This window comes from Danio rerio, chromosome 18 (genome assembly GCF_052040795.2).
Source record: "Danio rerio strain M-AB ecotype USA chromosome 18, GRCz13ab, whole genome shotgun sequence".
NCBI lineage: Eukaryota > Metazoa > Chordata > Actinopteri > Cypriniformes > Danionidae > Danio > Danio rerio.
In genome coordinates, this window is record NC_141038.1 from 53,382,899 (window position 1) to 53,410,449 (window position 27,551).

A 27,551-nucleotide genomic window follows, 5' to 3' on the forward strand; every position below is an offset into this window, starting at 1 on the left:
AAATATCCGTATGCTATATAAATATATGTTGAAATATACTGGAGATTTTTAGATTTTCAGTTTCTATTGCAACAAAATTCAGATTTAAATTATTTAAAAAGATCATTTACAATAATACCTCTACAACCCTGTTACTTTTAAAAACTGTAAACTCGGTTTGTTCTTGTCCAACGTCCAAACTAGACCTTTTCTTTAAATCGGTGAGGATAAAATCGCAAAAAAGTACGTCATTTAAGACGTCAGCGTGTAGTCCTCATAGTTCAGGAAGAACTACATATCCCAGCTTGCCTTCGTCCATCGACCACATCCCGGGAGAGAGGGGGTCGGCATCGAACCTGTGTTTACTTCCGGATTTCCTGTATATGGCAGAGCTTGAAAACAGCCAGTCCGGTTGCCCTACAAGCTGAGAGCGAGAGCCCCGGTCCCAGTACCGACCCGACAGCGAGCCCGGTGCAGCGCGATGCTCTGCTGAGCGGACAGCCGCCATTCCCCGGCGAGCAGCGGCGCGGAGATTAGCGCAGATTTACGCCAGAAACTCTCCTTCGCCAAACGTCAAAGTCAATGCGGTGCTCGACCGGAGCGCTGGAGCTCATCCACCGGCCCCGCCGCCCGCTCTCCGCCGCCAGACACTAACGCGCTTACCGTTCGCCGAGCTCCAGAACCAGGGATTAGTCGCCGCAGAAAGCCGCGGAGCCGCACTGCTAGCTCGGGCTACCCGGAGGACAAGCGGCCACCGCAGCCCCGCTTCCCGTCGTCATGGAGTGGTTCATGTGAGTATATTTGCGTTAATTATTACACCGCTGAGCCTTTTAACCAACACAAACCACAAAATCTGCCGCTAAACGAGCCCGTATCCCACCTCGTTAGCAGTGTGTAGTCATAATATAACTGCGGTCAAGCCAGCCGCGGTTCGGAAAAACACAGTCAAGCCAGCCGCGCTTTATATTTCGGTGCGCGCGTATTATTATCATTACGGTAATGTCAGCAGCCACACAGAGAGCGCTCACAGAGCACCCATTTCGCCCAGAACAGAGAGATGACAACGAAATATAAGTTTATCCCCCTTTCCTCCCACGTATGCTTTATTAAACAATTTATTAGCTTTTTTGACTGTTGTTATTTTAAGAAATTGCTTTCTGGGCTTACCTTTAATTTCCTCAAGTCTATCTTTTTGCTTCAAATGATTTTATAGCAGATCAAACGGACAGAATAAATATACGATTTCTAAATACACAGAATGCGTTTCTACTTCTCCTAGCCAACTACAGTACATTGCAAATAAGGTTAAATGCAATTTTATACAACGTGGCTAACCTCAGAAAGTGAAAACAATCATAAAGTAGTCCAACAAAACATTGTTTGAATTACAAATATATGTTTATTTTATTTAAAGGGGATTTAAAAGGTTATGTTTCTTTCAGTATATGGGATATGGGGCATTATTACACTTTAGATGACTGTAAAGACCTTATTGTTATAAGTAGAATAGAACAACAATAAGATCGATGCAGGAAGTCAAATACTAAGCATACATCATATGAAGCCTGTTTTACTGCAGCATTTTGGAGAAATGTACCATTAACACACTTTAAAGTCCTATAAAGAAATAAGTAGAAAAAAAACCCCAAAGTTTGGTTCTGATACAGGATGTACATGCATACCTCATGTGAAAGACCTCATTTAAGTTAACAGAAGAAAACTATGGACAGGACATCCAATATTATATGCATATCTCATAATAACTTACTGCAGCATTTTGGAGAAATGGGCAATTAATGAGCTATAAAGTCTTTAAAGTGTTATAAATACATTGTTTGGAATAAGTTAAATAAAAGAGTGATCAGGTCTGATACTAGATGTCCCATGCTATATGCATATATACAACATATGAATCCTTTTTACTGCAGCAATTTGGAAAAAAATTGATCATTTAAAAGATGTAGAAAAAAAACAATAGTCAGGTCTTATACAGGACATCCCATACTAAACCTCATATAAAGACTTGTTACTGCAGCATTTTGGAGAAATTGGGCATTAACATTACTCAAAGTGTTATGAAGACCCAATTTTCAATAAATAGACAAAAAACAATGATCAGTTCCTGTACAGAACATCACATACAATATGCATACTACATATAAACACTTCTTACTCTAGCAATCTGGAGAAGTGGGACATTAACATAATATAAAGTGTTATAAAGACCCCATTTCGAATAAGTAGAAAGAAACAATGGTCAGTTCTTATTAAGGACATCCCATACTATATGTGTACTTCACATGAAATCTTTTTTTACTGCAGCGTTTTGGAGAAACTGGGTATTAACCTATTTTAAAGTGATATAAAAACCCCATTTCTAATAAGTAGAAAAAAACAATGGACAGTTCTTATACAGGACATCCCATACTATATCTGTACTTCACATGAAGCGTTTTTACTGCAGCATTTTAAAGAAACGGGGTATTAACATAACGAAAAATACTATAAAGACCACATTTTAAATAGGTAGAAAAAAATCTATGGTCAGTTCTTATACAGGACATCCCATACTATATGTGTACTTCACATGAAACCTTTTTACTGCAGTGTTTTGGAGAAATTGTATATAATATATTTCAAAGTGTTCTAAAGACCCCAATTCAAATAAGTAGAAAAAAAACAATGGTCAGTTCCTTTACAGGACATCCATACTATATCTGTACTTCACATGAAACCTTTTTACTGCAGCATTTTAGAGAAACAGGGTGTTAACATAGAAAAAAGTACTATAAAGTCCACCTTTCAAATAAGTAGAGAAAAACAATGGTCAGATCTTATACACGACACCCTTATCTCTATGTGTACTTCACATGAAAGCTTTTTACTGCAGCATTTTAAAGACACGGGGGAATTAACATAGTATAAAGTAATATAAGGACCCCGTTTTAAATAAGTAGAAATAAACAATGGTCAGTTCTTATACAGGACATCCCGTACTATATGTGTACTTCACATTAAACCTTCTTACTGCACTGTTTTGGAGAAATTGTATATTAATATGATTTAAAGTGTTACAAAGACCCCATTTTTAATAAGTAGAAAAAGACAAGGGTCAGTTCTTACATAGGACATCCCATACTATGTACTTGACATGAAACTTTCTTACTGCACTGTTTTGGAGAAATGGGGTATTAACATATATAAAGTACTATAAAGACCCCATTTCCAATAAGTAGAAAAAAACAATGGTCAGTTCTTATTCAGGACATCCCATACTATATGTGTACTTCACATAAAAACTTTTTACTGCACTGTTTTGGAGAAACGGGGTAATAACCTGATATAAAGTGCTATAAAGACCCCATTTCAAATAAGTAGAAAAAGACAATGGTCAGTTCTTATACAGGACATCCCATACTATATCTGTACTTCACATGAAATCTATTTACTGCAGCGTTTTGGAGAAAGGGGTATTAACATAATATAAAGTGCTATAAAGACCGCATTTCAAATAAGTAGAAAAAAAACAATGGTCAGTTCTAATACAGGACATACCATACTATATGTGTACTTCACATGAAACCTTTTTAATGCAGCATTTTGGAGAAAGGGGGTATTAACATAATATAAAGTGCTTTAAAGACCCCATTTCAAATAAGTAGAAAAAAACAATGGTCAGTTCTTATACAGGACGTCCCATACTATATATGTACTTCACATGAAACCTTTTTACTGCAGCATTTTGGAGAAAGGGGGTATTAAGCCAATATAAAGTGCTATAAAGACCCTATTTCAAATAAGTAGAAAAAAACAATGGTCAGTTCTTATACAGGGCATACCATACTATATGTGTACTTCACATGAAACCTTTTTACTGCAGCATTTTGGAGAAAGGGGGTATTAACATATTTTATAGTGCTATAAAGAGCCCATTTCCAATAAGTAGAAAAAAAACAATGGTCAGTTCTTATACAGGACGTCCCATACTATATATGTACGTCACATGAAACCTTTTTACTGCAGCATTTTGGAGAAAGGGGGTATTAAGCCAATATAAAGTGCTATAAAGACCCTATTTCAAATAAGTAGAAAAAAACAATGGTCAGTTCTTATACAGGGCATACCATACTATATGTGTACTTCACATGAAACCTTTTTACTGCAGCATTTTGGAGAAAGGGGGTATTAACATATTTTATAGTGCTATAAAGAGCCCATTTCCAATAAGTAGAAAAAAAACAATGGTCAGTTCTTAAACAGGACGTCCCATACTATGTGCACTTCACATGAAACCTTTTACTGCAGCGTTTTAAAGAGACGGGGTATTAACATAATATAAAATACTTTAAAGACCGCATTTTAAATAAGTAGAAAAAAACAATGGTCAGTTCTAACACAGGACATCCCATACTATATATGTACTTCACACGAAACCTTTTTACTGCAGCATTTTAAAGAGACGGGGTATTAACATAATATAAAATACTATAAAGACCGCATTTTAAATAAGTAGAAAAAAACAATGGTCAGTTCTTACACAGGATATCCCATACTATGTGTGGACTTCACATGAAACCTTATTACTGCAGTGTTTTGGAGAAATTGTTTAATATTATATTTCAAAGTGTTATAAAGACCCCAATTTAAATAAGTAGAAAAAAACAATTGTCAGTTCTTATACAGGACATCCCATACTATATCTCTACTTCACATGAAACCTATTTACTGCAGCATTTTAGAGAAATGGGGTATAAACATAAAATAAAGTCCTATAAAGACCCCATTTCCGATAAGTAGAAAAAAACAATGGTCAGTTCTTACACAGGACATCCCATACTATATATGTACTTCACATGAAACCTTTTTACTGCAGCATTTTAAAGAGACGGGGTATTAACATAATATAAAATACTATAAAGACCGCATTTTAAATAAGTAGAAAAAACAGTGGTCAGTTCTTACACAGGACATCCCATACTATGTGTGGACTTCACATGAAACCTTATTACTGCAGCGTTTTGGAGAAATTGTTTAATATTATATTTCAAAGTGTTATAAAGACCCCAATTTAAATAAGTAGAAAAAAACAATGGTCAGTTATTATACACGACATCCCATACTATATGTGTACTTCACATGAAACCTATTTACTGCAGCATTTTAGAGAAATGGGGTATTAACATAATATAAAGTGCTATAAAGACCCCATTTCAAATAAGTAGAAAAAAACAATGGTCAGTTTTTGTACACTACATTCCATATTTTGTGTGTACATCACATGAAACATTCTTACTGCACTGTTTTGGAGAAATGAGGTATTAACATAACATAAAGTTGTATAAAAACCCCATTTCAAATAAGTAGAAAAAAATAATGGTCAGATCGTATACAGGACATGCTAATCTATGTGTGTACTTCACATGAAACCTTTTTACTGCAGCATTTTAAAGAAAAGGAATATTAACATAATATAAAGTGCTATAAAGACCCCATTTCAAATAAGTAGAAAAAGACAATGGTCAGTTCTTATACATGACATACCATACTATATATGTACTTCACATGAAACCTTTTTACTGCAGCATTTTGGAGAAACGAGGTATTAAGCCAATATAAAGTGCTATAAAGACCCTATTTTAAATAAGTAGAAAAAAAACAATGGTCAGTTCTTATACCGGACATACCATACTATATGTGTACTTCACATGAAACCTTTTTACTGCAGCATTTTGGAGAAAGGGGGTATTAAGATAAGATAAAGTGCTATAAAGACCCCATTTAAAATAAGTAGAAAAAGACAATGGTCAGTTCTTATACAGGACATCGCATACTATATCTGTACTTCACATGAAACCTATTTACTGCAGCGTTTTGGAGAAAGGGGGTATTAACATAATATAAAGTGCTATAAAGACCGCATTTCAAATGAGTAAAAAAAAACAATGGTCAGTTCTTATACAGGACATACCATACTATATGTGTACTTCACATGAAACCTTTTTACTGCAGCATTTTGGAGAAAGGGGGTATTAACATAATTTAAAGTGCTTTAAAGACCCCATTTCAAATAAGTAGAAAAAGACAATGGTCAGTTCTTATACATGACATACCATACTATATATGTACTTCACATGAAACCTTTTTACTGCAGCATTTTGGAGAAACGGGGTATTAAGCCAATTTAAAGTGCTACAAAGACCCTATTTCAAATAAGTAGAAAAAAACAATGGTCAGTTCTTATACAGGACATACCATACCATATGTGTACTTCACATGAAACCTTTTTACTGCAGCATTTTGGAGAAAGGGGGTATTAACATAATATAAAGTGCTAAAAAGACCCCATTTCAAATAAGTAGAAAAAAACAATGGTCAGTTCTTATACAGGACATCCCATACTATATGTGCACTTCACATGAAACATTTTTACTGCAGCGTTTTTGGGAAACAGGGTATTAACGTATGATAAAGTGCTATAAAGAGCCCATTTCCAATAAGTAGAAAAAAACAATGGTCAGTTCTTAAACAGGTTGTCCCATACTATGTGCACTTCACATGAAACCTTTTTACTGCAGCGTTTTGGAGAAACAGGGTAATAATATATTATAAAGTGCTATGAGGAGCCCATTTCTAATAAGTAGAAAAAAACAATGGTCAGTTCTTATACAGGACATCCTGTACTATATGTGCACTTCACATGAAATCTTTTTTACTGCAGCGTTTTGGAGAAACTGGGTATTAACCTATTATAAAGTGACATAAAAACCCCATTTCTAATAAGTAGAAAAAAACAATGGTCAGTTCTAATACAGGACATCCCATACTATATGTGCACTTCACATGAAACATTTTTACTGCAGCATTTTTGGGAAACAGGGTATTAACATATGATAAAGTGCTATAAAGAGCCCATTTCCAATAAGTAGAAAAAAACAATGGTCCGTTCTTACATAGGACATCCCATGCTATGTACTTGACATGAAACTTTCTTACTGCACTGTTTTGGACAAACGGGGTATTAACATAATATAAAGTACTATAAAGACCCCATTTCCAATAAGTAGAAAGAAACAATGGTCAGTTCTTATTCAGGACATCCCTTACTTTATGTGTACTTCACATAAAAACTTTTTACTGCACTGTTTTGGAGAATTGGGGTAATAACCTAATATAAAGTGCTATAAAGACCCCATTTCAAATAAGTAGAAAAAAACAATAGTCAGTTCTTATACAGGACATACCATACTATATGTGTACTTCACATGAAACCTTTTTACTGCAGCATTTTGGAGAAAGGGGGTATTAACATAATATAAAGTGCTATAAAGACCCCATATCAAATAAGTAGAAAAAGACAATGGTCAGTTCTTATACAGGACATCCCTTACTATATCTGTACTTCACATGAAACCTATTTACTGCAGCGTTTTGGAGAAAGGGGGTATTAACATAATATAAAGTGCTATAAAGACCACATTATAAATAAGTAGAAAAAGACAATGGTCAGTTCTTATACAGGACATCCCATACTATATCTGTACTTCACATGAAACCTATTTACTGCAGCGTTTTGGAGAAAGGGGGTATTAACATAATATAAAGTGCTATAAAGACTGCATTTCAAATAAGTAGAAAAAAACAATGGTCAGTTCTTATACAGGACATACCATACTATATGTGTACTTCACATGAAACCTTTTTACTGCAGCATTTTGGAGAAAGGGGGTATTAACATGATATCAAGTGCTTTAAAGACCCCATTTCAAATAAGTAGAAAAAGACAATGGTCAGTTCTTATACATGACATACCATACTATATATGTACTTCACATGAAACCTTTTTACTGCAGCATTTTGGAGAAGGGGTATTAACATAATATAAAGTGCTATAAAGACCCCATTTCAAATAAGTAGAAAAAAACAATGGTCAGTTCTTATACAGGACATCCCATAATATATGTGTACTTCACATGAAACCTTTTTACTGCAGCATTTTGGAGAAGGGGTATTAACATAATATAAAGTGCTATAAAGACCCCATTTCAAATAAGTAGAAAAAAACAATGGTCAGTTCTTATACAGGACATCCCATAATATATGTGTACTTCACATGAAACCTTTTTACTGCAGCATTTAAAGAAATGGGGTATTAACATACTATAAAGTGACATAAAAACCTAATTTCAAATAAGTAGAAAAAACAATGGTCAGTTCTTATACAGGACATCCTAAACTATATATGTACTTCACATGAAACCTTTTTACTTCAGCATTTTAAAGAAACGGGGCATTAACATAATATAAAGTACTATAAAGACTTAATTTTAAATAAGTAGAAAAAACAATGATCAGTTTTTTTTACAGGACATCCCATACTATTTATGTACTTCACATGAAACCTTTTTACTGCAGCAATTTAAAGAAACTGGCTATTAACATAATATAAAGTACTATAAACACCCCATTTCAAATAAGTAGAAAAAAAAATGGTCAGTTCTTATATAGGACATCCTAATCTATGTGTGTACTTCACATGAAAACTTTTTACTGCAGCATTTTAAAGAAACGGGGGTATTAACCTATTATAAAGTGCTATAAAAACCTCTATTCAAATAAGTAGAAAAAACAATGGTCAATTCTTATACAGGACATCCTATACTATATGTGTACTTCACACTAAACCTTCTAACTGCACTGCTTTGGGGAAATGGGGTATAGATCTAATATAAAGTGCTATAAAAACCGCATTTCAAGTAGAAAAAAACAATTGTCAGTTCTCATACAGGACATCCCATACTATGTGTGTATGTACTTCACATACAATCTTTTTACTGCAGCATTTTAAAGAAACGGGGTATTAACATAATATAAAGTATTATAAAGACCGCATTTTAAATAAGTAGAAAAAAATAATGGTTGATTCTTATATAGGACATCCAATAATATATATGTAACTATATATGTACTTCACATGAAACCTTTTTACTGCAGCATTTTCGAGAAATGGGGTATTAACCCATTATAAAGTGCTATAAAGACCACAGTTTAAATAAGTAGAAGACAACAATAGTCAGTTCTTATACAGGATATTCCATACTATATGTGTACTTCACATAAAGCCTTTTTACTTCAGTGTTTTGGAGAAACAGGGTATTAACATATTACAAAGTGCTATAAAGACCCCATTTCAAATAAGTAGAAAAAACAATGGTCAGTTCATATATAGGACATCCCATACTATGTGTGTACTTCACATGAAACCTTTTTATTGCAGCATTTTGAAGAAATGGGGTATTAACCTATTATAAAGTGCTACAAAGACCGCATGTCAAATAAGTAGAAAAAAACATTGGTCAGTTCTTATATAGGACATCCCATACTATATGCATACTTCACATGGATTATTCTTACTGCAGCATTTTCGAGAAATGGGATATTAACATATTACAAAGTGCTATAAAGACCCCATTTCTAATAAGTTGAAGAAAACAATTGCCAGTTTTTATACTGGGCGTCCTATACTATACACATACTTCATGTGAAGACTTCTCACCAAATAATTTTGGAGAAATTGGGAAATAACAAAATTCAAGTGTTTTAAAGACCCCATTTTTTAGAAGTAGAATACAAAAATAGTCAGTTTTTGTAGAGGACATCTCATAAAATTTGCATACATCATATAAAGCCTTCTTACTACTACTTTTTAGAGAAATGGGGCACTAACATAATATGAAGTACTATAAAGACCTCATTACTAATAAGTAGAAAAAACAATAGTCAGTTGTCTTACAGGATGTCCTATACTTTATGCATACTTCATGTGAAAACTTATTACTGCACCATTTTCGAGAAATTGGGTATTAAACTTATAAATTGCTTTAAAGACCCCTTTTCTAAAAAGTAGAAAAAAAAATAACAATGCTCAGCTCTTCCTATTGCTGAATACTCGTAGAGGACATCCCATACTGTATGCATACCTAATATGAAACCTTCTTACTGCCACTTTTTGGAGAATTGGGGCATTAACATAATATAAAGTGCTTTATGTTTTTGTACAGGACGTCCCTCACTGTATGCATAATTTACATGAAACCATCCTACTGCGGCATTTTGGTGAAATAGGTATCAACTTAAAGTACTAAAAAGACCTAATTTCTAATAAGTAGAAAAAATCAACGGTCAGTTCTTGTACAGGACATCCCCTACTACATGTATTTATCAGATGAAGACTTGTTACTGCAGTGTTTTGGAGAATTTGGGCATAAACATTATATAAAGTGCTTTAAATACCCAATGTCTAATAAGTAGAAGAAAACAATGGGCAGTTCACATTCATGACATTCCATAATATATGCATACTTTACATGAAACCTTGTCACTGCAGCATTTTGGAGAAATGGAGGAATAATAACATTCAAAGTGTCATAAAGACCCAATGTCTAATAAGTAGAAGAAAACAATGGTCTGTTCTTAAAAAGGACGTCCCATACTAAAGGCGTACCTCATATGAAGACTTCTTACGGCAGCGTTTTAGAGAAAAGGGACATAATTACCTTTTAGATGGCTATCAAGACCCCATTTCTAATAAGTAAAAAAAAAAAAACGGTCAGTTCTTCAATGGACAATTCAGTGGTCAGTTAGGTTGATGGCATCATCCCAACTGTCTCAAGCTATTATTGTACCATTATAACAAAATGATATTGTTGGGGATGATGAGTGGTGCTGCTCCAAATGTAGGGTACAAAGACAAAGACAAAACAAATATGTTTGGTTAATTTCATAGAGATAGTTTACCCAAAAGTGAAAATGAACGCACTATGCACTGGCAATCAAATGGTTACAAACATTTATTAGTTCCTTCTTTTGGTTGAACACAAAAGATATTTAGAATGAACTTGAAAACTGGTAACCATTGACTTCCATTTTAGAAAAAAAAAAACAATTACTATGGAGGTCAATAAATATAGTTCCTTAGCAGGAAGGGAACTGCAATTTTGTGTATCCCTGACACATTTGGAGTTGTGGAAAACTGTGATGTGCTGTCTGTCCTTGACACATTCGTCCTGTATCAAAACTGACCATTATTTTATTCTACTCATTCGAAATGGACACTTTATAGTCATCTGAAGAGTAATAACGCCCCATTAATCCAGATCACTGCAGTAACAAGTCTTCATATGAGGTATGCATATAGTATGTGATGTCCTGTAAAAGAAATGACTGTTCTTTTTTCTACTTATTAGAAATGAGGTGTTTGTAGCAATCTAAAAGGTAACAATGTCCCAATTCTCCAAAACGATGCAGTAACAAGTCTTCGTCTGAGATATGCATATAGCATTGCATGTCCTGTACGACTGATCAATGTTTTCTTCTACTTAGTAGAAATTGGGTCATTATAGAACTTTCTGCAGTAAGAAGTCTTCATATGTACAAGAACTGATGATTTTATGTACTTATTAGAAATTGGGTGTTTATATCCATCTGAAAAGTAATAATGTCCCAATTCTCCAAAAAACTGAAGTAACAAGTGTTCATGTGAAGTACGCTTATAATATAGGATGTCCTGCATAAGAGCTGACCATTGTTTTCTTCTACTTACAAGAAATTGGGTCTTTGAAACACTTTAAATTATGTTAAACCTCATTTCTCAAAAACCCTGCTGTAATAAGGTTTTTATGTGAAGTAAACATTTAGTATGGGAAGTCCTGTACAATAAATAATCATTGTTTTTTTATACTTTTTAGAAATGGGGTCTTTATAACATTTTGAATTATAATAATACTCAATTGTTCAGTAAAAAGGTTCCATGTGAAGTACAGATATAGTATGGGATGTCATGTATAAGAACTGACATTGTTTTTTTTTTCAACTTATTTGAATTGGGGTCTTTATAACACTTTATAATATGTTAATACCCAATTTCTCCAAAACGCTGCAGTAAAAAGGTTTCATGTCAAGTGCAGAAAGTATAGGATGTCCTGTATAAGAACTGACCATTGTTTTTTCTACTTATTTGAAATGGGGTTTTTATATTACTTTATATTATTATGTTAATACCCCATTTCTCCAAAACAGTGCAGTAAAAAGGTTTCATGTGAAGTACACACGTAGTATGGGATGTCCTGTATAAGAACTGACCATTGTTTTTTTCTACTTATTAAAAATGTTTTTTTTTTATAGAACTTTATATGTTAAAACCCCGTGTCTCCAAATGATGCAGTAAAAAGGCTTTTTGTGAAGTGCACATATAGTATGGGATGTCCTGTATAAGAACTAACCATTATTTTTTTCTACTTATTTGAAATGTGGTCTTTATAGCACTTTATATTAGGTTAATACCCCATTTCTTTAAAATGCTGCAGTAAAAAGGTTTCATGTGAAGTACATATATAGTATTGGATGTCCTGTATGAGAACTGACCAATGTTTTCTTTTTTACTTATTTAAAATTGGGTTTTTATATCACCTTATATTATGCAAATATCACATTTCTTCTAAACAGTGCAGTGAGAAGTTTTTATGTCGAAGACGCATATAGTATGGCATGTCCTGTTTTAGAACTGACCAATGTTTTTTTCTACTTATTTGAAATGCGGTTCTTATAGCACTTTATAATATGTTAATACCCGATTTTTTAAAATGCGGCAGTAAAAAGGTTTCATGTTAAGTAAACAAAGTATAGGATGTCCTGTAAAAGAACTGACCATTGTTTTTTCTCCTTATTTGAAATGAGGTTTTTATATCACTTTATAGTATGTTAATACCCCATTACTCCAAAACAATGCCGTAAGAAGGTTTAATGTGAAGTACACGTACAGTATGAAATGTCCTGTATAAGACCTGACCATTGTTTTTTTCTACTTATTTAAAATAAAGTCTTTATAGTACTTTATATTATGTTAATACCTCGTTTCTCACACATTGTCACGAAATGGGGAATGATCACAAAATGCAAAAAATCCAAGTGCAGCAATTTATTATAACAAAGACTAAGGTTTCCAAAAGACAAAGGTTTCCAAACTTAAACAGAACTAAAGCAGGATGCAAATCTAGTCCAAACAAGAGAACAGGCAAAAATCCAAAAACGAGTAAATACAAAAACAGGGTAGGAGTGCTAAAGAGTGCTAACGAAAACAAAAACTAGATGACCAGACAAACATACCAAATGTGAGGAGCTAACAAAATCCTAAGGCAACTAAAACAGAGGACAAGAGGGTTTATAAAGACAGGACTAAATTAACAAACACAAAACAGCTGTAACATAACACAATCAGTAATACAAAGGATTATGGGAAATGAAGTGAAACTACAAAACAAACTAGTGCCCTCAAGTGTCCAAACTAGGGCACTGCAACAGGTGTGACACACATAGATTAGAATGTCCTGTATAAGATCTGACCATTGTTTTTTTCAACTTATTTGAAATGGGGGCTTTATAGTACTTTTTTCAGTAAATACCCCGTTTCTCCAAAATGCTGCAGTAAAAAGGTTTCATGTGAAGCACATATATAGTATGGGATGTCCTGTATAAGAACTGACCATTGTTTTTTTCTACTTATTTGAAATGGGGTTTTATACCACTTTATATTATGTTAATACCTCATTTCTCCAAAGCAGTGCTGTAAGAATGTTTAATGTGATGTAAACACATAGTATGGAATGTCCTGTACAAGAACTGACCATTGTTTTTTCTACTTATTTGAAATAGGGTCTTTATAGCACTTTATATTATGTTAATACCCCATTTCTCCAAAATGCTGCAGTAAATAGGTTTCATGTGAAGTACAGATATAGTATGGGATGTCCTGTATAAGAACTGACAATTGTTTTTTTCTCTACTTATTTAAATTGGGGTATTTATAACACTTTGAAATATAATAATATACAATTTCTCCAAAACACTGCAGTAATAAGGTTTCATGTGAAGTTCACACATAGTATGGGATGTGCTGTATAAGAACTGACCATTGTTTTTTTCTACTTATTTAAAATAAAGTCTTTATAGTACTTTATATTATGTTAATACCTCGTTTCTCACACATTGTCACGAAATGGGGAATGATCACAAAATGCAAAAAATCCAAGTGCAGCAATTTATTATAACAAAGACTAAGGTTTCCAAAAGACAAAGGTTTCCAAACTTAAACAGAACTAAAGCAGGATGCAAATCTAGTCCAAACAAGAGAACAGGCAAAAATCCAAAAACGAGTAAATACAAAAACAGGGTAGGAGTGCTAAAGAGTGCTAACGAAAACAAAAACTAGATGACCAGACAAACATACCAAATGTGAGGAGCTAACAAAATCCTAAGGCAACTAAAACAGAGGACAAGAGGGTTTATAAAGACAGGACTAAATTAACAAACACAAAACAGCTGTAACATAACACAATCAGTAATACAAAGGATTATGGGAAATGAAGTGAAACTACAAAACAAACTAGTGCCCTCAAGTGTCCAAACTAGGGCACTGCAACAGGTGTGACACACATAGATTAGAATGTCCTGTATAAGATCTGACCATTGTTTTTTTCAACTTATTTGAAATGGGGGCTTTATAGTACTTTTTTCAGTAAATACCCCGTTTCTCCAAAATGCTGCAGTAAAAAGGTTTCATGTGAAGCACATATATAGTATGGGATGTCCTGTATAAGAACTGACCATTGTTTTTTTCTACTTATTTGAAATGGGGTTTTATACCACTTTATATTATGTTAATACCTCATTTCTCCAAAGCAGTGCTGTAAGAATGTTTAATGTGATGTAAACACATAGTATGGAATGTCCTGTACAAGAACTGACCATTGTTTTTTCTACTTATTTGAAATAGGGTCTTTATAGCACTTTATATTATGTTAATACCCCATTTCTCCAAAATGCTGCAGTAAATAGGTTTCATGTGAAGTACAGATATAGTATGGGATGTCCTGTATAAGAACTGACAATTGTTTTTTTCTCTACTTATTTAAATTGGGGTATTTATAACACTTTGAAATATAATAATATACAATTTCTCCAAAACACTGCAGTAATAAGGTTTCATGTGAAGTTCACACATAGTATGGGATGTGCTGTATAAGAACTGACCATTGTTATTTTTCTACTTATTTAAAATGCGGTCTTTATATTATTTTATATTATGTTAATACCCCGTCTCTTTAAAATGCTGCAGTAAAAAGGTTTCATGTGAAGTACATATATAGCATGGGATGTCCTGTATAAGAACTGACTATTGTTTTTTTCTTATTATTAGAAATGGGGTCTTTATAGCACTTTATATTATGTTAATACCCCCTTTCTCCAAAATGCTGCAGTAAAAAGGTTTCATGTGAAGTACACATATAGTATGGGATGTCCTGTATAAGAACTGACCATTGTCTTTTTCTACTTATTTGAAATGGGGTCTTTATAGCACTTTATATTATGTTAATACCCCCTTTCTCCAAAATGCTGCAGTAAAAAGGTTTCATGTGAAGTACACATATAGTATGGTATGTCCTGTATAAGAACTGACCATTGTTTTTTTCTACTTATTTGAAATGCGGTCTTTATAGCACTTTATATTATGTTAATACCCCCTTTCTCCAAAACGCTGCAGTAAATAGGTTTCATGTGAAGTACAGATATAGTATGGGATGTCCTGTATAAGAACTGACCATTGTCTTTTTCTACTTATTTGAAATGGGGTCTTTATAGCACTTTATATTATGTTAATACCCCCTTTCTCCAAAATGCTGCAGTAAAAAGGTTTCATGTGAAGTACACATATAGTATGGTATGTCCTGTATAAGAACTGACTATTGTTTTTTTCTACTTTTTTGAAATGCGGTCTTTATAGCACTTTATATTAGGTCATTACCCCAATTCTCCAAAACAGTGCAGTAAAAAGTTTTTATGTGAAGTACACAAAAAGTATTGAATGTCCTGAATAAGAACTGACCATTGTTTCTTTCTACTTATTGGAAATGGGGTCTTTATAGTACTTTATATTATGTTAATACCCCATTTCTCCAAAACAGTGCAGTAAGAAAGATTCATGTCAAGTACATAGTATGGGATGTCCTATGTAAGAACTGACCATTGTTTTTTTTCTACTTATTGGAAATGGGCTCTTAATAGCACTTTATCATATGTTAATACCCTGTTTCCCAAAAACGCTGCAGTAAAAATGTTTCATGTAAAGTGCACATATAGCATGAAATGTCCTGTATAAGAACTGACCATTGTTTTTTTCTACTTATTTAAAATAAACTCTTTATAGTACTTTATATTATGTTAATACCCCGTTTCTTTAAAAAGCTGCAGTAAAAAGCTTTTATGTGAAGTACACACATAGATTAGGATGTCCTGTATAAGATCTGACCATTGTTTTTTTCTGCTTATTTGAATGGGGGTATTTATAGTACTTTTTCTATGTAATACCCTGTTTCACCAAAATGCTGCAGTAAAAAGGTTTCATGTGAGGTACACATATAGTATGGGATGTCCTGTATAACAACTGACAAATGTTTTTTCCTTCTTATTTAAAATGCGGTCTTTATAGTACTTTATATTAGGTTAATATCCCGTTTCTTTAAAATGCTGCAGCAAAAAGATTTCATGTGAAGTACACACATAGATTAGCATGTCCTGTATAAGATCTGACCATTGTTTTTTTCTACTTATTTGAAATGGGGTTTTTATACAACTTTATGTTATGTTAATACCTTATTTCTCCAAAACAGTGCAGTAAGAATGTTTCATGTGATGTACACACAAAATATGGAATGTCTTGTACAAAAACTGACCATTGTTTTTTTTCTACTTATTTGAAATGGGGTCTTTATAGCACTTTATATTATCTTAATACCCCATTTCTCTAAAATGCTGCTGTAAATAGGTTTCATGTGAAGTACAGATATAGTATGGGATGTCATGTATATTAACTGACCATTGTTTTTTTTTACTTATTTAAATTGGGGTCTTTATAACACTTTGAAATATAATATTATACAATTTCTCCAAAACACTGCAGTAATAAGGTTTCATGTGAAGTCCACACACAGCATGGGATGTTCTGTGTAAGAACTGACCATTGTTTTTTTCTACTTATTTAAAATGCGGTCTTTATATTATTTTATATTATGTTAATACCCCGTCTCTTTAAACTGCTGCAGTAAAAAGGTTTCTTGTGAAGTACATGTATAGTATGGGATGTCCTGTATAAGAACTGACCATTGTTTTTTTCTACTTATTTAAAATGCGGTCTTTACAGTATTTTATATTATGTTAATACCCCGTCTCTTTAAAATGCTGCAGTAAAAAGGTTTCATGTGAAGTACATATCTAGTATGGGATGTCCTTTATAAGAACTGACCATTGTTTTTTTCTACTTATTTGAAATGGGGTCTTTATAGCACTTTATTTTATGTTAATACCCCATTTCTCTAAAATGCTGCAGTAAATAGGTTTCATGTAAAGTAGAGATATTGTATGGGATGTCCTGTATAATAACTGACCATTGTTTTTTTCTACTTATTTAAATTGGGGTCTTTATAACACTTTGAAATATAATATTAAACAATTTCTCCAAAACACTGAAGTAATAAGGTTTCATGTGAAGTCCACACATAGTATGGGATGTCCTGTGTAAGAACTGACCATTGTTTTTTTCTACTTATTTAAAATGCGGTCTTTATAGTATTTTATATTATGTTAATACCCTGTCTCTTTAAAATGCTGCAGTAAAAAGGTTTCATGTGAAGTACATATATAGTATGGGATGTCCTGTGTAAGAACTGACCATTGTTTTTTTCTACTTTTTTAAAATGCGGTCTTTATAGTATTTTATATTATGTTAATACCCCGTCTCTTAAAAATGCTCCAGTAAAAAGGTTTCATGTGAAGTACATATATAGTATGGGATGTCCTGTATAAGAACTGACCAATGTTTTTTTCTACTTATTTAAATTGGGGTCTTTATAACACTTTGAAATATAATAATATACAATTTCTCCAAAACACTGCAGTAATAAGGTTTCATGTGAAGTTCACACATGGTATGGGATGTCCTGTATAAGAACTGACCATTATTTTTTTCTACTTATTAAAAATGGGGTCTTTATAGTATTTTTTATTATGTTAATACCTTGTCTCTTTAAAATGCTGCAGTAAAAAGGTTTCATGTGAAGTCCACACTTAGTATGGGATGTCCTGTGTAAGAACTGACCATTGTTTTTTTCTACTTATTTAAAATGCGGTCTTTATATTATTTTATATTATGTTAATACCCCGTCTCTTTAAAATGCTGCAGTAAAAAGGTTTCTCGTAAAGTACATATATAGTATGGGATGTCCTGTATAAGAACTGACCATTGTTTTTTTCTACTTATTTAAAATGCGGTCTTTATATTGTTTTATATTATGTTAATACCCCGTCTCTTTAAAATGCTGCAGTAAAAAGGTTTCTCGTGAAGTACATATATAGTATGGGATGTCCTGTATAAGAACTGACTATTGTTTTTTTCTACTTATTTGAAATGCGGTCTTTATAGTACTTTATAATATGTTAATACCCTGTTTCTCCAAAACGCTTTAGTAAAAAGGTTTCATGTGAAGTACACATATAGTATGGGATGTCCTGTATAAGAACTGACCATTGTTTTTTCTACTTATTGGAAATGGGCTCTTTATAGCACTATGAATAATGTTAATATCCCGTTTCTCCAAAATGCTGCAGCAAAAAGGTTTCATGTGAAGTACACATGTAGTATGGGATGTCCTGTATAAGAACTGACCATTGTTTTTTTCTACTTATTTGAAATGGGGTCTTTATAACGTTTTGAATTACATTAGTAACTTAATACTCCAAAACGCTGCAGTAAAAAGGTTTCATTTGAAGTACAGATATAGTATGGGATGTCCTGTATAAGAAGTGTCCATTGTTTTTTTCTACTTATTAGAAATGGGGATTTTATATCACTTTATAATATGTTAATACCCCGTTTCTCCAAAACGCTAGAGTAAAAAAGATTTCATTTGAAGTGTACATATAGTATGGGATGTCCTGTATAAGAACTGTCTATTGTTTTTTTCTACTTATTAGAAATGGGGTTTTTATGTCACTTTATAATAGGTTAATACCCAGTTTCTCCAAAACGCCACAGTAAAAAAGATTTCATGTGAAGATCACATATAGTAAAGTATTTCCTGTATAAGAACTGGCCATTTTTTTTCTACTTATTTGAAATGGACTCTTTATAGCACTTTACAATATGTTAATACCCTGTTTCTCCAAAACGCTGCAGTAAAAAGGTTTCATGTGAAGTGCACATATAGTATGGGACGTCCTGTTTAAGAACTGACCATTGTTTTTTTCTACTTATTGGAAACGGGCGCTTTATAGCACTTTATAATATGTCAATACACCGTTTCTCCAAAACGCTGCAGTAAAAACAGGTTTCATGTGAAGTGTACATATAGTATGGTATGTCCTGTATAAGAACTGACCATTGTTTTTTTCTACTTATTAGAAATGGGGGTTTTATGTCACTTTATAATAGGTTAATACCCAGTTTCTCCAAAACGCTGCAGTAAAAAGATTTCATGTGAAATGCACATATAGTATAGGATGTCCTGTATAAGATCTGACCATTGTTTTTTTCTACTTATTAGAAATGGGCTCGTTATAGCACTTTATAATATATTAATACCCTGTTTCTCCAAAACGCTGCAGTAAAAAGGTTTCATGTGAAGTGCACATAGTATGGGACGTCCTGTTTAAGAACTGACCATTGTTTTTTTCTACTTATTGGAAATGGGCTCTTTATAGCACTATAAAATATGTTAATACCCAGTTTCTTTAAAATGCTGCAGTAAAAAGGTTTCATGTGAAGAGCACATATAGTATGGGATGTCCTGTATAAGAACTGACCATTGTTTTTTTCTACTTATTTGAAATGGGGTCTTTATAGCACTTGATATTAGCTTAATACCCCGTTTCTTCAAAATGCTGCAGTAAAAAGGTTTCATGTGAAGTACATATGTAGTATGGGATGTCATGTATAAGAACTTACCTTTGTCTTTTTCTACTTATTTGAAATGGGGTCTTTATAGCACTTTATATTATGTTAATACCCCCTTTCTCCAAAATGCTGCAGTAAATAGGTTTCATGTGAAGTACACATATAGTATGGTATGTCCTGTATAAGAACTGACTATTGTTTTTTTCTACTTATCTGAAATGCGGTCTTTATAGCACTTTATATTAGGTTATTACCCCGTTTCTCCAAAACAGTGCAGTAAAAAGTTTTTATGTGAAGTACACATATAGTATGGGATGTCCTGAATAAGAACTGACCATTGTTTCTTTCTACTTGTTGGAAATGGGGTCTTTATAGTACTTTATATTATGTTAATACCCCATTTCTCCAAAACAGTGCAGTAAGAAAGTTTCATGTCAAGTACATAGTATGGGATGTCCTATGTAAGAACTGACCATTGTTTTTTCTACTTATTGGAAATGGGCTCTTTATAGCACTTTATCATATGTTAATAGCCTGTTTCCCAAAAACACTGCAGTAAAAATGTTTCATGTGAAGTGCACATATAGTATGGGATGTCCTGTATAAGAACTGACCATTGTTTTTTTCTACTTATTTGAAAAGGGGTCTTTATAGCACTTTATTTTATGTTAATACCCCATTTCTCTAAAATGCTGCAGTAAAAAGATTTCATGTGAAGTACATATATAATATGGGATGTCCTGTATAAGAACTGACCATTGTTTTTTTCTACTTATTTAAATTGGGGTCTTTATAACACTTTGAAATATAATATTATACAAATTCTCCAAAACACTACAGTAATAAGGTTTCATGTGAAGTTCACACATAGTATGGGATGCCCTGTATAAGAACTGACCATTGTTTTTTTTCTACTTATTTGAAATGGGGTCTTTATAGCACTTTATTTCATGTTAATACCCCATTTCTCTAAAATGCTGCAGTAAATAGGTTTCATGTGAAGTAGAGATATAGTATGGGATGTCGTGTATAATAACTGACCATTGTTTTTTTCTACTTATTTAAATTGTGGTCTTTATAACACTTTGAAATATAATAATATACAATTTCTCCAAAACACTGCAGTAACAAGGTTTCATGTGAAGTTCACACATAGTATGGGATGTCCTATATAAGAACTGACCATTGTTATTTTCTACTTATTAGAAATAGGGTCCTTATAACACTTTAAATCATATTAATACCCCATTTCTCCAAAACAGTGCAGTAAGAAGGTTTAATGTGAAGTACACACATAGTATGAAATGCCCTGTATAAGAACTGACCATTGTTTTTTTCTACTTATTTAAAATAAACTCTTTACAGTACTTTATATTATGTTAATACCCCGTTTTTTTAAATGCTGCAGTAAAAAGCTTTTATGTGAAGTACACACATAGATTAGCATGTCCTGTATAAGATCTGACCATTGTTTTTTTTCTACTTATTTGAAAGGGGGTATTTATAGTACTTTTTCTATGTAATACCCTGTTTCTCCAAAATGCTGCAGTAAAAAGGTTTCATGTGAAGTACATATATAGTATGGGATGTCCTGTATAAGAACTGACCATTGTTTTTTTTCTACTTATTTAAAATGGGGTCTTTATAGCACTTTATTTTATGTTAATACCCCATTTCTCTAAAATGCTGCAGTAAATAGGTTTCATGTGAAGTGGAGATATAGTATGGGATGTCGTGTATAATAACTGACCATTGTTTTTTTCTACTTATTTAAATTGGGGTCTTTATAACACTTTGAAATATAATATTATACAATTTCTCCAAAACGCTGCAGTAATAAGGTTTCATGTGAAGTCCACACATAGTATGGGATGTCCTGTGTAAGAACTGACCATTGTTTTTTTCTACTTATTTAAAATGCGGTCTTTATAGTATTTTATATTATGTTAATACCCCGTCTCTTTAAAATGCTGCAGTAAAAAGGTTTCATGTGAAGTACATATATAGTATGGGATGTCCTGTGTAAGAACTGACCATTGTTTTTTCCTACTTATTTGAAATGTAGTCTTTATAGCACTTTTTATTAGGTTATTACCCCGTTTCTCCAAAACAGTGCAGTAAAAAGATTTCATATGAAGTACACATATAGCATGGGATGTTCTGTACAGGAACTGATCATTGTTTTTGTCTACTTATTGGAAATTGGGTCTTTATAACACGGAGTAATGTTAATACCCAATTTCTCCAAAACACTGCAGTAACAAGTCTTTATTTGAAGTTTAGAGTGTGATGTCCTGTATCAGACCTGACTATTGTTTTTTTTCTACATATTTTAAATGAGCATTTTTTGTCCAAATTGCTGAAGTAAAAAGTATTCAGATGTAGTATATATGCATATAGCATGTGACATCCAGTATCAAACCAGATCAGTCTTTTATTTAACTTATGTCAAACAATGTATTTATGCACTTTAAAGACTTTATAGCTCAATAATAGCACATTTCTCCAAAATGCTGCAGTAAGTTATTATGAGGTATGCATATAATATTGGATGTCCTGTCCATTGTTTTCTTCTGCTCACCTGAATGAGGTCTTTTACATGAGGTATGCATGTACATCCTGTATCAGAACCAAACTGTTGTTTTTCTACTTATTTCTTTATAGCACTTTAAAGTGTGTTAATGGTACATTTCTCCAAAATGCTGCAGTAAAACAGGCTTCATATGATGTATGCTTAGTATTTGACTTCCTGCATCAGATCTTATTGTTGTTCTATTCTACTTATAACAAATAATAAGGTCTTTACAGTCATCTAAAGCGTAATAATGCCCCATATCCCATATACTGAAAGAAGCATACATTTTTAAATCCCCTTTAAATGAAATAAACATATATTTGTAATTCAAACAATGTTTTGTTGGACTACTTTATGATTGTTTTCACTTTCTGAGGTTAGCCACGTTGTATAAAATTGCATTTAACCTTATTTGCAATGTACTGTAGTTGGCTAGGAGAAGTAGAAACGTATTCTGTGTATTTAGAAATCGTATATTTATTCTGTCCGTTTGATCTGCTATAAAACCATTTGAAGCAAAAAGATAAACTTGAGGAAATTAAAGGTAAGCCCAGAAACCAATTTCTTAAAATAACAACAGTCAAACAAAGCTAATAAATTGTTTAATAAAGCATACGTGGGAGGAAAGGGGGATAAACTTATATTTCGTTGTTATCTCTCTGTTCTGGGCGAAATGGGTGCTCTCTGGAGCGCTCTCTGTGTGGCTGCTGACATTACCGTAATGATAATAATACGCGCGCACCGAAATATAAAGCGCGGCTGGCTTGACTGTGTTTTTCCGAACCGCGGCTGGCTTGACCGCAGTATAATATAAAGTGGGACCCTTTAAGATCATACTTACCTTAATGAGGTTAAAATATTTCACCCTAAATTCACAGTAACATTAAATTACTGGCTGATCATTGCACTACTTTTATAGTAATGTGACTTACTGTATGCACATTCTCAGTAAGAGCTATAGTTACATTATATTCATCATGGAGTGTTTAATATGAGTATATTTTGGGTTCATTATTATACAGCTGACCCTTTTAACCAACCCAAACCACAAAATCTGTCCCTAGCCATACCCATGTCCAACCCCGTTAGCAGATGCTTAATATGAATAGTGGGACCCTTTAAAATCATAGCTAGATTAATGAGTGTAACATATTCACTGCATTAGTTCCACAGTAAGGTGGCCTACTGTATGTGACTTCTCAGTTAGAGGTAGTTGCATTATTTTCAGAGGAAGTCATCATGGAGTGCTTCATGTGAGTATATTTGCTTTAATTATTACACCGCTGAGCCTTTAACCAACACAAACCACAGTATCTGTCCCTAACCGAGCTCTTATCCCATTTTGTTAGCAGTACATAGTCATGATATAAAGTTGGACCCTTTAAGATCACACCTTCCCTAATGAGTGTAAAATGTTTCACCCTAAATGTTCAGTAATGTTAAATTGCAGGCTGATAATTGCACTACTTTCACAGTAAGGTGGCCTACCGTATGTACATTATCAGTAAGAGCCATAGTTAGATTATTTGCATTACGGAGTGGTTCTTGTGAGTACATTTTGCAATTATTTTTTACACTGCTGACTCTTTTAATCAACCCCAACCACAGAATCTGTCCATGACCATACATATGTCCCACCTTGTTAGCAGACTCTTAATAAAAACCCTTAAAACCATAGCTAGATTAATGAGTGTAAAATATATTCACTGCATTAGTTCCACAGTAAGGTGGCCTACTGTATGTGACTTCTCAGTTAGAGGTAGTTGCATTATTTTCAGGGGAAGTCATCTTGGAGTGCTTCATGTGAGTATATTTGCGGTAATTATTACTCCGCAGACCTTTTTAAGGGCGAAGCAGTGGCGCAGTAGGTAGTGCTGTCGCCTCACAGCAAGAAGGTTGATGGGTCGCTGGTTCGAACCTTGGCTCAGTTTTTGTGTGGAGTTTGCATGTTCTCCCTGTGGGTTTCCTCCGGGTGCTCCGGTTTCCCCCACAGTCCAAAGACATGTGGTACAGGTGAATTGGGTAGGCTAAATTGTCCGTAGTGTATGAGTGTGTGTGTGAATGTGTGTGTGGATGTTTCCCAGAGATGGGTTGCGGCTGAAAGGGCATCCGCTGCGTAAAAACGTGCTGGATAAGTTGGCGGTTCGTTCCGCTGTGGCGACCCCGGATTAATAAAGGGACTAAGCCAACAAGAAAATGAACTCCGGCGTAGTGTGGACGGATGGCGTAACCGTAGTAAAACTTATGCGTTTTCAAACTAAAATGCATTAGTGTAAACGGGGCCTTATACTTCTGCACGCCGTCTCTGTTGGTCTGCATTAACACGTCCAAACGCTAGTTGGCAGTGAGATGTTAATGTGTCTCTGTGTCGAGTTTCTCCGTTGGTGTTTTGTTCTTTCTGAACGCTTCCTGAATGTACAAGTGGCTCAAACTCGCTCATTTTGAGCAGGCCCGGCCCTAACCAATTTGGCGCCCTAGGCAAGATTTCAGGTGGCGCCCCCCGTCACATCACAGTAAATTCCACTGCTAGTGTACAGTCATAAGAAACTAAACAGCTTTTTGATCGACTACTACAAGCTGGGAAAATGTCAGATAAATATGCCAATGCAATTAACATTATTGCTGAATAGATCTAATATTTACACATTTGCTTGAGGAAGGAATGATGGGGTAGTTACATTACTATTACTATTTTCCAAAACATCTATGTCCTTCCATAACATTAGCTGACGTTAAACTAACAGATAGCACTATAGCTATTTAATGATTAGCAATGTCATGTCATATCTAGGGTTGTAACGGTATGAATTTTTCACGGTATGATAATCGTCTAAAACAATACCACGGTTTGACGGTTTCGCGGTATACGGTATGTTACAAATGTTACAAAATAATAGAACAGTGAAGCAAATTTGACTTTTTCCAAATAATATATTTTCAGTTACTATAAACAACACCACTTACAATGAACAAATTAAAAAAATAAGAAAAGAATAAATAATGTGTCAAAGTCCAAATAAACATGGTGCAAATCCTAAGTAAAAAATAGATATAAATATTTACTATACTATAAATAGTTACATAACGAAACTAGATTCAATATGGAACATCCTTAGGTTTTATGTGCCAGCATGGATATGGTTGTCTGTGGATATGGATTTGGATGTGGTTTTCTGCAATGCAGACAAACAGCTGCACCTTCATTTGCGTCTTTTGAAAACAGCAAGAGCAGCAGTTCGTCTTTGCTGTGTCACTGTTTTGTCATGTTTCTGTGCTGCTGTGCATGCAAAAGTACTTAGTATGAGAATTATTTCATGCAAAACTTTTTTTTTGCGTTTTATTTAGCCGCGCATAAATGTATGCCTATCTCTCATTCCGTGTTGTTCAAAAAGCTCAGTGTTGGTCCACAAACAAAAGCGAAACCTATACTTATTGGTTGTGATATAGCGAGTTTGAACCAATCTGGGCATGGAAGAGGGACTATGCATCAATGTATCATGTCTGGTTTGTCCGGAGACACAGTGACGAGCGTTTCTTTGTCAAATCAGCGTTGTCAAATTTTGATGACGTAACCGCACTGATTCCCGGAGCCTCTGAAAGTCCGCGAAAAAAAAAGAAAAAGACAGCTGTGAAACATAACCAGCTTTGTCTTTTTGTAGGAAACACACTTTAGATCTTTTTAGGGTAAGAGGTTTTTGAGTTGTTGCCATTTATCACTGAATGTGTGTCAGGAATATTGAAAACAAAACCAACTTACCCCCGCTCATTTCTGGCGCCCTTTGGATGTACAGCGCTCTTAGCATTTGCCTATACTGCCTATGCCACGGGCCGGCCCTGATTTTCAGGCAGGAACCAGTGGACGTGCAACAACTTTAACTATGAGGTAAACACGAAACAAAACTTTCCATCCGGAGCTCCTTCACGGGACTCCACACTTGTAAACAATCGCTCCATCGGGCCCGTGCCACTCGCGCAGCTCTCGGTCCCACCCAGACTCGTCAGCGCTACCAAACCGACCAATCACAGAGCTTGTGCTATGTGACGTGCAGTTACATTATTTGAGAGGTGCACATCAGCGACGGCCATGGCGTAGGGCTATGCGTCGATGCGTAGGCTGCACCGTAGCATACGCATGCGCTTGATGCAGAAGTATAAATCAGCCTTTACAGTGTGCTCAGCCTGCCGGTTTGTCCATTCACACACATTTTTGTCATCACATGATCTCTTATCACAAAATCACATGACCTTTAATGCGCATGCTGGAGTTTGTGCGGTAAAAGTGTTTCCATCCTAGTTCTTACCGAATATTATACTATCAACTGTGAAGTTGCACCATATGGCTGTAATTTCACAGTAATTTAATGTAACTAAATCACAGTAAAATCATGGTAATTTGCCGTGAATTCATATACAGTACTATACTGTAAAAGTAATGCAATTATTAGCCAGTAATTTACTGTGAATCTAAGGTCAATCTTTTACCGTGTAACCATGCCCATATCCCACCTCGTTAGCAGAATGTAATAATTAAAGACGGCTGATGTAAAGTGGAATCCTTTTAAAATCATACTCAATCACTAGGTAGGGTTAAAATACAAATCTTGTAAGGTTAATTTTAAATTAAGAGCAAGTACCCAGTCATTGTTTAAATATTAGTTAAAAATTATAGTGCTTAATCTAATGATCAATTTATGTGTATTTAGTGACCAAACTACACTTGGCAACTCACAAAGGTAAACTGCTGTGTGTCACACATGCCCAAATATTGCACGCTCTGTCAGAGCTATTAATAAGAGCGGATGTGTTGTGACGTCAGCTTCCTGGACTCTACACGCCTGTAAAACATGTTTAGACTCAGTAGAATTCACAGTAACTATGAGTAATAATAAAGCATGCATGAACTGATCGCATGTCTGATTCATGCACACTGGAAAATCTTGGTTTGCTTTTCTAAAAGAAAAAAACAAATCTAAAAATATGACCAGACTAAACTGCTGG

At 34.0% G+C, this 27,551-nt stretch overlaps 1 protein-coding gene across 1 annotated transcript in view; it reads left to right on the top strand.

The window, feature by feature from the left end:
• The first annotated feature begins 371 nt into the window (after positions 1–371).
• The window catches only part of mob2b (MOB kinase activator 2b), an 86,813-nt gene continuing 59,633 nt past the window's right edge, over positions 372–27,551 (top strand). The window contains 1 exon segment of the mRNA NM_001045317.1: positions 372–770. Within this exon segment, the coding sequence (NP_001038782.1) occupies positions 757–770 (14 nt within the window). The 5' untranslated portion in view covers positions 372–756.